Here is a 14,659-nt window from a genome sequence, read left to right on the forward strand (position 1 = left end):
GCCTAAAATACTAATTTGTTTCTCTAGAAGACAGAAAGGACTTGCAGTGATTGTTCTCCTATATACGGAGGAGAGTCAGTGTAATTGTGGTTTATTAGAGTCAGGAGTTAAATATATGAAGTCATTATGCTCAGTAGAAGATTAAAGCCAATTTAACCCCCATTTTCACTCTTCAAACATTTGCAAATTAATCTGATACTTTTTTGTATTAATTCCACTAATAGCCCACATGTACTTTTGAATATACATTACCTACAGGACAAGTCATGCTGCCTTTACTTTGTACATAGAACATTCTGTGATGAAACAATCCTGTCTAATCTTCAAATAAATGATGCTAACTTAGTGCTGCTGATATTGCTTTTTGCATACTATCAAGATAATTGAAATCCCATATGATGGATGTTCTAAGCTCTTTCAAGTCCTTTATCTGTACACATTTTTCCGGGTTAGTCTTTATCACATTCTAGACTACAATAGTCTTGTGTCATTGTCATTTATTTACTCATTTCTCCTGAAGTTCAATTACATTGAATCCTATAGAGCCTGAAATCTAAGAGTAGAAAGACTTGTTCATAGTCCCCATTTAAAAACAATTAACTTACCCTTTAGGACACCAGGTTCCTCTAGAGATATTTATGTTCCCCCTATTCGTTTTATAATTAGCAACTGAAAGTCATATATTGAGGTGCAAATGTAAGTCTTCAATGGATATGAAGCAAGTGACTGTCTCTACAGAAAATATCAAGAGTCACTTCCTAAGGATCTTTTCTTTGTGATTCAATTTCAAAGAATGATGAATTGATCTCATCAGAGCCCACTCAGGCTCACTCTATGCATATCCATCCTGTCTCAATGACTGAGTACTCCGCTCATGCCTAGAGATACAACTTTTTTAAAACAAAATTGTTTTGAAGAATTGACTTTTGAGACACAGTTCTAAGGAAACAAAATGAAAAGGCTAAATACAGTCAATCCTGATTAATGGGACAGGAAACATTGATGGGGTTTCATATTACCCATAGTTAAAGCCCAGTGGAAAACTAGACTACTCACCTTAGCTCAGAAATCACCAGCACCCAGACACAGCTTCTTTTGGAGGTGGGTACAGGACACAAGTTGTTGACACCTGGGTTTGACTAAGTATATAAACGTGCATGAGGGCGAGAGTGGGTCTCTGGAACCCTAGCTCCAGAATTCATTAGGTGCTAAGTACGTCCAGCTCTAAGATTTGGCTCCTTTTTGTATTTGTTGTTGGTAGGGTATTGTCATGGTAGTAAGCAAATTACTCAGTTAGATCTTGTCTTGTGAAAGAAAACTAACCTAGTCTCATACAGTTAAGCTAACTATAATTCTGTGTCAGTGGAGTTTTAAAGGACCTATTCCTACTGCCAGTGCTAGATTAAACAAGAGATGAGATACACATATTCGCTCATGCATATATAACAGCAATATGTTCCTCAGTAAAATGTTTTCCTCTTATGGTTCCAAGTTCATAAAAACCAAACAGAACTTTTTGACCCAAGAGAACATGTATAGTCCATGCCAGAAGATATACTGGATGAACATGTAAGTGAGCAATGGTAACATTTTTCACACTCCTGATACACATTTATCACACACATTCTGAAAATGAACACTTCATTAAAACATATAGTGAGAGAATATGGTGGACTGCTCAGGTCCAATTCATCAGTATAAAAGGGATTTTTAATAACATAAATCAATCATCTCTCTCAGATTTTTTTTCACTTTTATGCTAACTTAAGAGCACTGTCAGAGAATGGTGTTATTGGAATTGGCCATTAAGAATGGTAGCTGAAAAAAATCAAAGAATAATTGTTTCATCCTAGTATTCAGATTCATTGCACTTCTAATTATCTCCTTTATGGAGCTATTCAAAGATTTCTAATTGAATTTATAACCTTGTACCAAAATCACATCTTGAAACTCTATGTTTATTCCTATAAATCTAGTTATATTACCCTTATATTTAATCTCCCTTCATAGTCTTTCTTTGGACTCTAAAGAGTGATGCTTTATTTATCAAGTTAATTAACTAATACAAAATTTACTCCTATTATCTTCATATTTAATTAAGACGTTCTTATTTATGTCATTGCCTTAGCAAGGACTACACGTATTCCTGAATGTCAGCCTGTTATCTATTTCCTTCAGCTTTTAAACATAATAAAGTGCCTGGATCCTTTATTTAGTATTTCAGATCTCCTTTCTTTTATGTCACAAAAGATAAATTCACATGTCTGCACTGACAACATCACAACTTTGAAAATACGTCCACCCATTACCTTATAAATAGTTCAGTCACTTACTTTAATCCATCTTCCTCTGCCCATCACTCTAACGTCAAACTTACAAGTTTAAGAACGCACTTTTCTCCACTTCTAGTTCTAAAGCCAGAATCCAAAAGTCTATTCTTTTAACTAACACACATTGACAGAAGTATCATTTTGATTGACAAGGCATCAATCAGCAAGCATCTCATTTAGGAATATTTATTAGTGATGTCCTGGTGTTTTATTTTGATGAACTTCTAGCACTAACAATGACAAGAGTTCATCTCTCATAAAGTGTGCATGTTCAAAAGGCTGAGTGGTTACTTGTGGCTCTTCACTTCTCTGTGTGTTTTTAATATTTCATACTCATAATTATCATAATGATCCATGATTTACAGCTTTTACATGATTCTGATGGCTCAACCTCAGATTTCCAAAAAGAATTTGTTTTGTTTATTTGTGTCATTTATCCTAGTCAAGTTTTCTTTAATTTTAAGCCTCCAGACTCAACAGTTTTGAGCAGAGCTAAAACATCAGTAACACACCCAATATCCACAGACCAGAATTTTTGTAAAGAGTAGAAAGTCTCTGGAAGTCATGGAATCTACCTTGAAGAAAATGGATTTTCATAGCCTTCTGGGATCTAGGACTTGAGTTGTCTTGAAGTTAATAGAGAACTGTCAAATGAACTAAAACAGGCATGGGGAAATATTTCTGTGAATTTTATCATTTTACCAATTCCTCTCTTTGGAAGATTAATCAAAAATATTGTTTGCAGATTTCTATATGTTGAACATTATGACATTTGCTACAACACTCAGCAACATCACTCTCTATGAGCTGTGGAGATTCCCTTTCAACATATACATTTCCTTCCACGTGTGAGACTCTCCCACTGCAAACCGGAGTTGAAGTTGAGCAGTATAGTGTAGATGCTGTTTACAAAATAGCTGTTTCAACTACTGAGTTTGCATTCTCCTGTCTCATGGTGAGGATGTGCTATCCTACTCATGATTCATTCTCAAACACCAAAGAAGTCTTGCTGAAAATCAGTACTTCTCAGTACTAACTTGAGATGTGTAAGTTAGGTTTTACAGTCTGAAAGTCACAATTCTCTTGTGACTACGACTTCATCATAAACCACACAACTGCAGTGAAAAACATTTGCCTTTAAAACTTCCAGATCTTAAATCAGTTTTCTGTTCCAAAAGGCTACCATCAAAACCCAATGTGATTTAAGTTTTTTTAAAAAGCAATGGATATACAGCCAAACATTCATTTGATACACAGAAAAGAACAGCATCCGCTGTACTCACATGGTACCGTGCGGAGGTAGAGGTTGTCACGGATGATTTGCTGAAGCTCGTGATCCACAGAACCCTTCTGAAATCGTAAGTTGAGGTAGTGACGGAGATCCTTATCCACAATTCCTCCTGTAACAATAAAGTTTCTCAGTAATGGGTCTCAGGAAATACGCTGAGTAGGTAATTTGATATAAATAAACTCATGAACCTATATAAAGAGGATTTATTTCAAATCACTCTTGATTTTTTGGAAACATTTCCTGCCAAAACAAAGACACCATTTAATGAGAGAACAATTGCCTGCCAGGGATATGTTCAGTGCTTAATTCAGTCTTCAGTTAGAATGAAACACATAATATGGCAAAAAAGACGTATGTGACTTCTGAACTAATAATGAAATATCTCACTGCACGACTAGAATGTTTTTATTTATTTATTTATTCCCATTTCCCTCCAACAACACCTGACAAACACCATTCCATTTTCTGTCTCAACTAATTTGACTACTCTAGGCAGTACACGAAAGCAGAATTCTATTATACTTGCCCATTTCTGATGAGCTCTTTTCACTAGCATAATGAAAACCATTTATTTTAAGTTACTATGGATTTCACAAGTAGGTGATATAAAAATCAAAAGAAAAAACAGCACACATATTAATGATTTTACTCCCTTTAAACAATAAATCAAAGTAATTTCTCTGTCCTGTAATGTATATGTAGATATTTTTAACTAGAAAAGGGTTTGAAGTAATTTATGTTTCTTTTGCTTTTATCAACAGAAATAACTTTGAGTCCATCTGCCTTTATAACAAAGTGAAAAATAAACTGGCTTGGGGGTAAGAAAGTAAATCATGTAGATCTATTAAAGGGTTGTACTTAAAGACAGCTATGGTAAATGATGAATATTTACCCTAAAACTCTTCTTTTTTTTTATACTGGAAAGAATGAACTATAAATCCAAATATTTATAATAATTTCTGCAAGTCTAATATTTTCAATCAAATGCATTAAGAGAATTGAGCTAAAACAAAGACTTAAAGTTAGAGGAAACAGAAAATCAGTAATTAGCTATAAAAATCATATTCTCTTCAATCCTTTTGAATCTCAGAATTAGAATTAATAAATCAATTTGTATCTCCATGATCTCATTAAATAGCATTATCTGAGTGTGTATACTTTGGGAGTTATATATTTCAACGCTTTTGAAGTTTTCAAAATCTACTATTTCAGTTGCCTCCTAAGCTGCAGGTGTGGTCACAATAAGAGATCATAAGAAACAGTGTTTTAACTGAAGAGAATATCACAATTCTTAACTCTCCAAACAATATTTCTAATGAATTTGAGCGATGAGTCTCTTTTTATTTTTTCTGCTCAATATGTTACTGGAAAACAAGTGATCTCAAAACAAAGACTACTGTGGGCTGGCTGTACATAATATTACATCCAGAATGCTCACACACGTAATTTTCCAAATTCAGAACCAGTCCCTCAACCGGAGAAGCAGAGCAGTTAGAAATAAATGTCATTTGAAGCTCCTCACACACACACAATGATCTGTTATTTACAACTCCGAATGCCCCATTTGTCCCTGTGACTGGGACTTCCTGGCACCATGCTGAAATAGTTAATAATTTAGAAATCCTGAATCCCTCCCTTCCCCCTTGTTTCCTTTGGGTCAGCAGAACATGCTAACCCTTGCTAATTCATCACAGTGACGTACCTGAGATTGCTCTTGGCTGTTCTTTCTCCCAGGTTCTAAGTCCCCAAGTCCTTCGGAGACTGCAAACCCTCTTCCTTGTCTCTCTCTCTCTCGCTCTCTCTCTCTCTCTCTTTTTTTGATCTAATATGTAGGACATGCCAAGTGATGAGATACTTTTTGGCAGTCCAAGAAAATGCCAGCTATAGAACAACAGATGTAGTCTGTCCAGTAATGTAAGCTAGAATCACTCACCTAATGCAACATGGATAAGTTTCTATTTTGTATCCAAGACGATTCTTGTCCCAGCAGACATACTATCAGTTTAAATCATTTCTTTTACTAGAAATATACTCCATTAGGCCCCTTGAAAGTTTATCTATCTAAAAGAATCTGTCTATTTCAGTGACTGGCTATAACTTTTCTTCCATAGAGGGATTTGCTGAAGTTACTAACAACTTATAAAAAAATTCCTGGGACCAGTGTTGTGGTGCAGTGAGTTATCCTGCTGCCTCTAATGCCAGCATCCCATGTGGGATCGCCTGTGTCCCAGCTACTCTGCTTCAGAACCATCTCCCTGCTAATGTGCCTGCTAAGGCAGCAGCAGGTGATCCAAGTACTTGGGTTCTTGCCACCCACATGGGAAACCTGAATGGAGTTACAGGCTCTTGGCTTCAGCTTGGACCAGCTATGGAAGTTGTGACCATTTGGGGAGTGAACATGTAGATGGAACATCTCTCTCTCTCCCCCTACCACTCTCTTTTTCAAATACAGAAATTAGTCTTTAAAAAAAAAAAAAACTTATTCACTAAGTAATGTAAATTGTCGCAATGATAGTCAAATTCTGGAAATGATCTATTTTAGGGGGAGATTTTTTGTCTCATATTTTCTCACAATTCATCATAACATTTTTCAAGTAAGGAACTTTTTTTTTTTAACCTAGAATCGTTATTATAGCAAACTGCTAGATGTCTCTATCCAATATTCTTTCCTCTATTTTATTTTCTATTACAAATTTTTGATTTATTTTCTGGTCCACACATGCTTAGCTCTAGGACATGTATTCATGTATTCCAGTGATCCTAGTTATTCAGTCCAGTTCTTCACTTTCCTAGCTGTCTTTGCAGCTTCTAGCAGCTAAGCTCTGGCCATTGAGACCTAACATAGAAGGAGAGATGTCTTCATGCTTTGAACTGGATGTGATACCTGAGATGCAGCCACTGTATTCTGACCATGAAGCCATAGAACAAGGAGAAAAAAGATACTATAGTAAGAGTTGGAAACAGCCTAGGGAGACAGTGTTGTGGCACAGCAGGTTAAGCTGCTGATTTCAACACAGGCATCTCGTATTGGAGTCTCCGTTCAAGATCCAGCTGCTTTCTTCCAATTCAACATTCTGCTAATGCATCTGGGAAGGCAGCGGCAAATGGTCCAAGTAGTTAGGTCCCTGTTACCCACATGACAGATTAGGATGGAATTCCTGGGTCCTGACCTCAGCCTGGCCCAGCCTTGGCTGTTATGACCACGTGGGAGTGAATCAGTGGATGAAGATCTCTCTCTTTCTCTCCCACTCTTTCTGTCACTCTGCCTTTCAAATAAATAAATCAATTTTTTAAAAGAAGATTTATAAGTCAGAATGACAGAGAGAAGAGAGAGAGAGGAAGAGAGAGGTCGATCTCTCCTTTGCTGGCTCACTTCCCAAAAGGACTCAACAGCTAGGCTGTGCCAGGCCAAACCAGGAGTCAGGAGTTTCTTCAGAGTCTCTCACATTGGTGCACGGGCCCAAACACTTGGGCCATCTTCTGCTGCTTTCCTAGGCAAATTAGCAGGGAGCTGGATCAGAAGTGGAGCATCTGGTACCCGAACCAGTGCCCAAATGGGATACTGGGGCTGCAGACAGTGGCTTAGCCTGCTGTATCACAAAGCTGGCCCCAATAAATGAAGAAGAAGAAGGAGAAGGAGAAGGAGGAGGAGGAGGGGGAGGGGGAGGGGGAGGGGGGAGGAGGAGGAGGAGGAGGAGGAGGAGGAGGAGGAGAAGGAGAAGGAGAAGGAGAAGGAGAAGGAGAAGGAGAAGGAGAAGAAGGAGAAGGAGAAGGAGAAGGAGAAGGAGAAGGAGAAGGAGAAGAAGACAGCCCACGTCTCTGATGGCTTTACTAAGCAGCTAAAAACAGTATTAGCAAGCACACAGCTTAATATTCCTTATTATATAAAAAATAGAAAATACTCATTTTTAAAACCTGTCATGGTTGAGCATGCCTTTAAAACCCATATGGCTGAACAACTGCAAATGATCCTAATCAACGTACAGATGCAAATGGATATGCTTAAATGTTGAGCACATATATATGCACATATAACAGAGACACATATAAAGCATATTTGTACTTAGAGATTTCAATTGACAGGAATTAAGCAACAGGTACCAGGCAATGGTTGAGATGAAAAATAGAGCCTGGGTCTCAACATGATCTCATTTCAAATTCGTAAGTTAATATTTTAAAGCAAACTAAAAAATACAGAATTCTACTTATGTTCAATAAACTTATACATTGCTCAGTCTACTATCTTATTTGTCACAGGTACAATTTTCAGTTTTATTGTTAATGTCTGTAGAGTTTGGATTAAGGGATGCATATTTCAATCATGTGCCAAGCAGAAGCACTATCAGGTTCACTATCCCATTGCATGCTTTAGCTCTTTGAACTCCATTCGTTTTCACCCACACACACACACAAATCACTGTGGTTTTTTTTAGTATTATTGAATTCTTAACTTTAATAACTATTGAATTATTTAACTGTGATAAAACTGTTTAAAAAATAAGACTAGATTAAAATAATGCTTTTAGTAAATGTGAGAGCTGAGGAAGGATTTGAAGGCTACAATTCTTGCTGCCAATGACCAGGTATCCAACTTTCATACTTTATGGTCTATTTATTTATTTTCATTTTACTTTCAAGGCAAAGAGATAGACGAACAGCCTACATTTGCTGGTTCACCCAGAATTCCATCCAGGTCTCCTTAACAGGAGTGACAGAGATATAAACACATCAACCGTCACATTGCTTTCCAGGCTGTGCATTAACAGGGAGCTGGGTTGGAGGGAGTCACCAGGACTTGAACCAAGCACTCTGAGATGGGATGTGGGTATCCACAGTAGTGATTTAACCACTGTGACACATGCCCATCCCAGCAAAGTAGTCGAGCCTTTTCTCAGCTGATTCTAATCAAGCTCTTGACTCTGACATCTGAGTAGAATTGAAGAGGAACCACTAGAAAAGCACTTTGTTCAAACTCTTCCTATTACCAGTGAATAAAGAGAAGCTCATACAAATAATCCTGCACCGAGTTTTGAGAAAAGATGGGGTCAGGATTGAAGGAAGCATCAGGAAAAAACACTCACGGACTATGAATATTTGGGGGAAAACCTCTAAATATTAGCATATGAAACTGGTGAGAATCTAATGTTTCCATAATATTCAAGAATATCTATAGTATAACTTGACTGCTTTCTCTTTTCTGCTATTTGAGTGTAAAATTGAAGAAGCAAAAGAAGACACTGCTTGGTTTAGATGGACAGAATCTCCCTGGCATTTTCCTTAAGGGCACTTGTTGGTCTGAGTTTTGTAGCTAAAGCCAGATACTCTTCCTAAATTGGTGGGAGAAACACCAAGGGTCCGGTCAATAGTAGCTGGCAGAGTAGATGCATTTTTCATGATGGTAGCCTCACACATTCCCTCTAGTCTACTCAGCTACTTCTGGAATGAACCTAATAAACTTTGTACTGCAGTGTGAGATTAGGAACGGTGGTGGTGGTGTGCAGTTAAGGAAAGATGGGGGCGATCAGTAAACCAGAAAGTATGACCCATTCTGATGTCAGCTAATCCCAGGTTTCAGCCAAACTAAGCTGCCCTATTACTATAACTACCTTATTCACCTTTCCATTTCTTCACTTCAGTTTTTAGTTATTTATTTTTTCATTCACACTCTGTAAGATATTGATGTGGGCATTTGACTATTTGTGTGTGTGCTTTACATCCATCTTTGTGCTTCATCGTACACTACTTCTTTTGGTATATCACTGTGACTTCCTTTTCTTGAGGTTGTCTATGTCTCATTCTACGTAGCTATGGCAAGACTTTGAGCCAAACTGTGCTGCTGTCACTCAGCCAATCAAAATTTCTCACCCAGAAGCTGGTTTTATGAGTGCATTGATGAAAGGATGTATATGGAAGTGCACTCATCTCGGAAGCAGCACCTTGAAGAGATGACCTATCATATCTGCTTCTTGAACATACAGAATTGCCCTGTTTCTGTATTGTTCTGGCCAGCATCACCAAACTCCCATTTGTTGGTTTGTAACTAGAGAAATTTCATGGATAAGAATTATTTCCTTTTGATTCTATCCACATAATTCCTATCCATCCTTCAGCTTAAAATTATTCTCCCGGGCCGGCGCTGTGGCGCAGTGGGTTAACGCCCTAGCCTGAAGTGCCAGCATCCCATGTGGGCGCCAATTCAAGACCCAGCTGCTCCTCTTCCGGTCCAGCTCTCTGCTATGGCCCGGGAAAGCAGTAGAAGATAGCCCAAGTCCTTGGGCCCCTGCACCCACTTGGGAGACCAGGAAGAGGCTCCTGGCTCCTGACTTCGAATGGGCATAGCTCCAGCAATTGCAGCCACCTGAGGAGTGGACCAGTGGATGGAAGACCTCTCTCTCTCTCTCTCTCTCCCTGCATCTGCCTCTCTGTAACTCTGCCTATCAAATAATAAATAAATCTTTTAAAAAATAAATTAAAAAATTATTCTCCACTTGGCCTTCGTTGTAATCTCTGGGCCTAAGTCTTCCCCTTGTTCTGAGCTTTCATATCCTGGTCACTCATCTTTGAAGAGGCATTCAGGCTGCACATTTTAACAGGCAATAGAGCAATTCATGAAACTGCATTATGTTTTCCATGAAACTGCAAGCTCCTAAGGATGTAGCATTTCCTGTTAATTTTATATCTTCTCCCCTCTTCCCATTCCAATCTCTAAAGCAGTTCCTTTGAACAATAAAGGTCATGAAATATTTGCTGAATAAATAAAACTGTAATAATAAAACAGTAATACTGTAATGAGAAGAATGCTAGATTTAGAATCAGGAATTGAGTGTCAGTTCCTCCCTCCAGCACTTATTCATTAAGTGATCTTGCACAAATTATTTCTGGGTCTCATTTTTCTCATCTAAAAAAATGGTAGTTGTCTCCATCAATTTGGGCTGCTAAGAAAAGACTTAGTAGCCATAGACTGGGTGGCAAAAAGAACAAACAAACATTTATTTCTTATATTTTGAAGACTGGGTGTCCAAGATAAAGACTCTAGCAGATCTGATTTCCTGTGAGGGTTATTCTTCTTGGTTTGCAGGTGGATGGCCTTCTTTTCATTATATTCTCACACAGCCAAGAGAGAAATCACATGTTTCTTATTATAAGGATACTTGTCCTATTCATGAGAGCTTCATGTTCATAATTTAATCATCTCCCAGAGCCCTTACCTCCTAATATAATCACATTGTGTGGATGATCAAGATTTCAGCATATAAATTGTTGGGTAACACAAATAGTGAGCAACTGGGAGTGTGAACCAAATAGGTCTTCCCTAAATATAAATTCTATGCAACTAAATAAAATATGTATTAAGCAAATTTGTATTTTGTGCTTTTTTGTAATATGAAAACTAAATTATTTTGTTAGTTGTAAAATGTTATTTATAGTCCATTGGAAATAAAACCATGGAAAATGTCTCCTTGATACAGTTTCCTATTATCTGAACTGTCCGGGAAGTTGAGATCATCAATAGTAAGGGTATTCCACATATTGTTGTTGCCAACTAAGTAGTAAAATAGCTAAGTCAAACAGTCTGCAAGGAATTAGAAGAGAAGGAAAAATCTATCCAAATGTCTTAGATACTCCCATGAGTAATTGCAAATGTATCTTATGTTAAATTATTTGAATGGAGGGGAAGTAAAGAGGGATAGATCATAGAAAAGCATTCTGGGACTGTGTGGCTAAGTCCCTTCTCCAAAAATAGTTTCTGCTTGGCTTAGCTCAAAAATGGAGAAATAAATCACAGGAAAGTTGATTGATTCTGTTAAGATCTACAGCTACAAAATAGGTGACAGACACATCTAATCTAGTCTGCTGGAGCAGGCTGTAGCCCCTTTTTAGGTGGAAAATTGTATCTTTTTTTCTGATGATCTAGAGGCCCATTTCATTTTCAGGTGGCTGCAGTACTATACCAAATCACTGGACTCATTTGCTCTATTCTAGTCATCCTATAAATTACAAGCCAGAAAAATCACTCTTTTCGCAATAATTCCTCTTTGCCTACTTTAAGTAGGAGCACATATGCAAAGTTCCTAAAACTCAAATGAAGATGCCATGGTCAATTATTTTTTCATAGCCGGAACATTTAGTTATATGACAATTTGTATCCCTTCAATGTTTTACTCATAATATTAGAGAGTACAATTTTTTAAATCACACTTGAATATCTGTATGTGTTGCTTTTTTCTCCAAAATTTATTAGTATTGCACATTTTGTCTAAGAAACACAATAATCTGAAAGACAAGAAGATATATTAAACAGTTGCATATCATTAGGAGTTTCAAAACTAGAGAAAATAATTGCTATTTGGGAGGAAATGACAGAGATAAATTTAAGTGGTTTATAATGTTCTACAGCTCTATTGATAATGGCTTTTTATCATTTCCTTTCCCCCACTATTGCACAGATGGAATATTATTATTGAGTTTCATTTTGCATTGTTAGTCTTGGTTTCAAAGTAAATGTCAGAGTTGTTCCTATAGTTATGATTATAGGCTCCCGTAGAGAATAGAAAATGAGTTCTCATTTTGTGGCAGACATTGTGTTAGGTGGTACATGCTTTACCTAAAATTTTACCATCAGGAAATTCAAAGGATGGGCACATAGTGGGAACCAAGCTAAAGTATATCTAAATTTTTAATAATGCCCTAAGATGGCTAATTCAATCTAAGAATAGAGTATTTCCAATGAATTTATTTGACTAAGCTAACTCTTAAAAATTATATCACAATAAATTCAGCATAAAGAACACAAAAGATACAGAGGCATAAAGGCACATAATAACCCAAGCACAACTCAACCCATTTATTTCAGTAAAGATGCCCCATTTTAAGTTTAAGACAGTTATGAATGGATTTGAAATCCTTGAAGGATAATGAACCTCAAAGTTCTAAGAGATCTAGATCAAATATTTATCAAGATTACTGAAGTAAAAACACTATTTTTAAGAAAAATATCTGCATAATTCAGTAGTAAAGATGGTTTTTCCTTAGAATCTTGGCTTACTGTTTTTTAACTTCCATTTAAGTGTAAAATTTTTAAAATGTAGTGACAAAAATACCACAATTTTGCTCTTGGAAAATCCAACTTAAGAATTTATCTTTATGAATAAAAATACCTACAATAAGCTGCTGGTACTTTAGTATATCGGAAACACCATCATTCATAAAAACAAAAAAGGGACATGTGAATGGCATTTGGATAATAAATATTTAAGCTTCTTTCATTTTATGTTAGCAAAGTGCTATCCCCAAGTCTACAAAAAATTGTTTTTAAATAGGTGATTTTCAGGAGTAAAACTGATTGAGATTTGTAGCATTAGATTTGGAAACATTTGATGTTATCTGTTGTTTTGGGAACTATAAAGCAAGGTCAGTCCTCCCATTGTTTTACATTTTTATTCTTTGTTCTTGCTAATATGCTGCAACTTAGAAGCTTAGAAACCAGCTGATAACCTGGTATACTCTATAAGCCACACCAAATAGCTTTATGCTGAAAACTATCACGATATTGACTATTGTGCCCAAATCAACTGAAAAGAAACCAAGTTTTATTTGTAAACTTATTTTGCAGTGATGATACTTGGAAATTTCCTCTCAAAATGTTTCAGGGGCCGGCGCTGTGGCATAATGGGTAAAGCCGCCGCCTCCAGTGCTGGCATTCCATATGGGCACTGGTTCGAGTTCTGGCTGCTCCACTTCCAATTCAGCTCTCTGCTAGGGCCTGGGAAAGCAGCAGAAGACGGCCCAAGACCTTGGACCCCTGCACTCATGTGGAAGATGTGGAAGAAGCTCCTGGCTCCTGGCTTTGGATTGGCTTAGTTCCAGCTGTTGAGGCCAACTGGGGAGTGAACCAGTGGATGGAAGACCCCCCCCCTCTCTGCTTCTCCTTCTCTCTCTGTGTAACTCTTACTTTCAAATAAATAAATAAATCTTTAAAAATAATCTCTTCCAAAGAACAAACTGACACTTCCTCTGTAGGCTGTGTTGTGAAGGGTCAGGACTAATGAAGTTGCAACAATTCCACCCATATGATTGGAACTGTTGCAAAGCTGACTTCAAGTAATGAGGAAGGTGTTCCCAAGGTTTATTTTGGAATGCAGAATGTTTTTCTCCCACAGGAATAAAAAGGCCATATATTATAATTATATCCTTGGCCAAAATCTAAGTCTTTTAATAAATTAGGTACCTAAAGTACATTATTCGTGGTAAGTTGGAAACACATTGTTAGACATTGCTGTGCATAAAAATGCTCCTGAGAGGTAAAGGGAGAAGAGGGAGATGATAGTTACAGTTCCAAGATAAGTTGACCAGTGCTAAGAACTCAAAATCCTGCTTCCATGGTAGTATGGAACACCCCATCTCCAAATCTCTGGTGGAAATACTGGCTGGTGTGGCCAAACAGCCCTCAGGATGAGGATGGAGTCAGGAGTCAGGAGTAGGGAGAGAAAGGGCAGGCGGCATATTGGAAGGAGAGATCATATACACCCATGAGGGAGAGGTTTTAGGACAATGAACATGCTGCTAATGACCTCCTCACAGCCCCACTCAGCCCACACTCTGCTTTCTTTCCATGTATTCATCCTTCGGTTTATTCTGAGGTCCTCCTGCCTCATTTCATATTGCCATCATGTATTTCCTTTCAATGTAAAATGGGCTACAATCTGTGTTCCCACTTTCTATCTTAGAAGCCAAGACAGTCATTTAAAGATTTTCTTGGCATTCTTAAAATTATTCCTGTATGCATAAAATTACCAAAAAATCTGAAATACCGGTATCTACAAAATTTGTAAGCCCTTGTTTTTATTTTTTTTAAAAAAATACTTATTTTGTTAGAAAAAGAGCTCGCTCACCAACTAGCTCACTCCCCAGATATCTACAACAGCAGGGCTAAGAACCAGGAATTCAATCCAAGCTTTCCACGTGAGTGACAAAAACACAAATACTTGGGCAATCGCCTGCTGCCTTCTGGAGTGCACATCAGCAGGATGTTGGAACG

The 14,659-nt window shown here is 37.4% G+C and overlaps 1 protein-coding gene across 13 annotated transcripts in view; it reads right to left on the reverse strand.

The window, feature by feature from the left end:
- Positions 1-14,659, reverse strand: part of MAGI2 (membrane associated guanylate kinase, WW and PDZ domain containing 2) — a 1,587,879-nt gene that overhangs the window by 1,104,215 nt on the left and 469,005 nt on the right. For all 13 annotated transcript variants that reach the window (XM_070071222.2, XM_070071219.2, XM_070071216.2 and 10 more), the window contains exon 2: positions 3,614-3,730. In XM_070071222.2, coding sequence (XP_069927323.1) covers positions 3,614-3,730 — 117 coding nt within the window. The remainder of the gene's footprint in view (positions 1-3,613; positions 3,731-14,659) is intronic.

This window comes from Oryctolagus cuniculus, chromosome 3 (genome assembly GCF_051225735.1).
Source record: "Oryctolagus cuniculus isolate XC-2025 breed Fujian yellow rabbit chromosome 3, ASM5122573v1, whole genome shotgun sequence".
NCBI lineage: Eukaryota > Metazoa > Chordata > Mammalia > Lagomorpha > Leporidae > Oryctolagus > Oryctolagus cuniculus.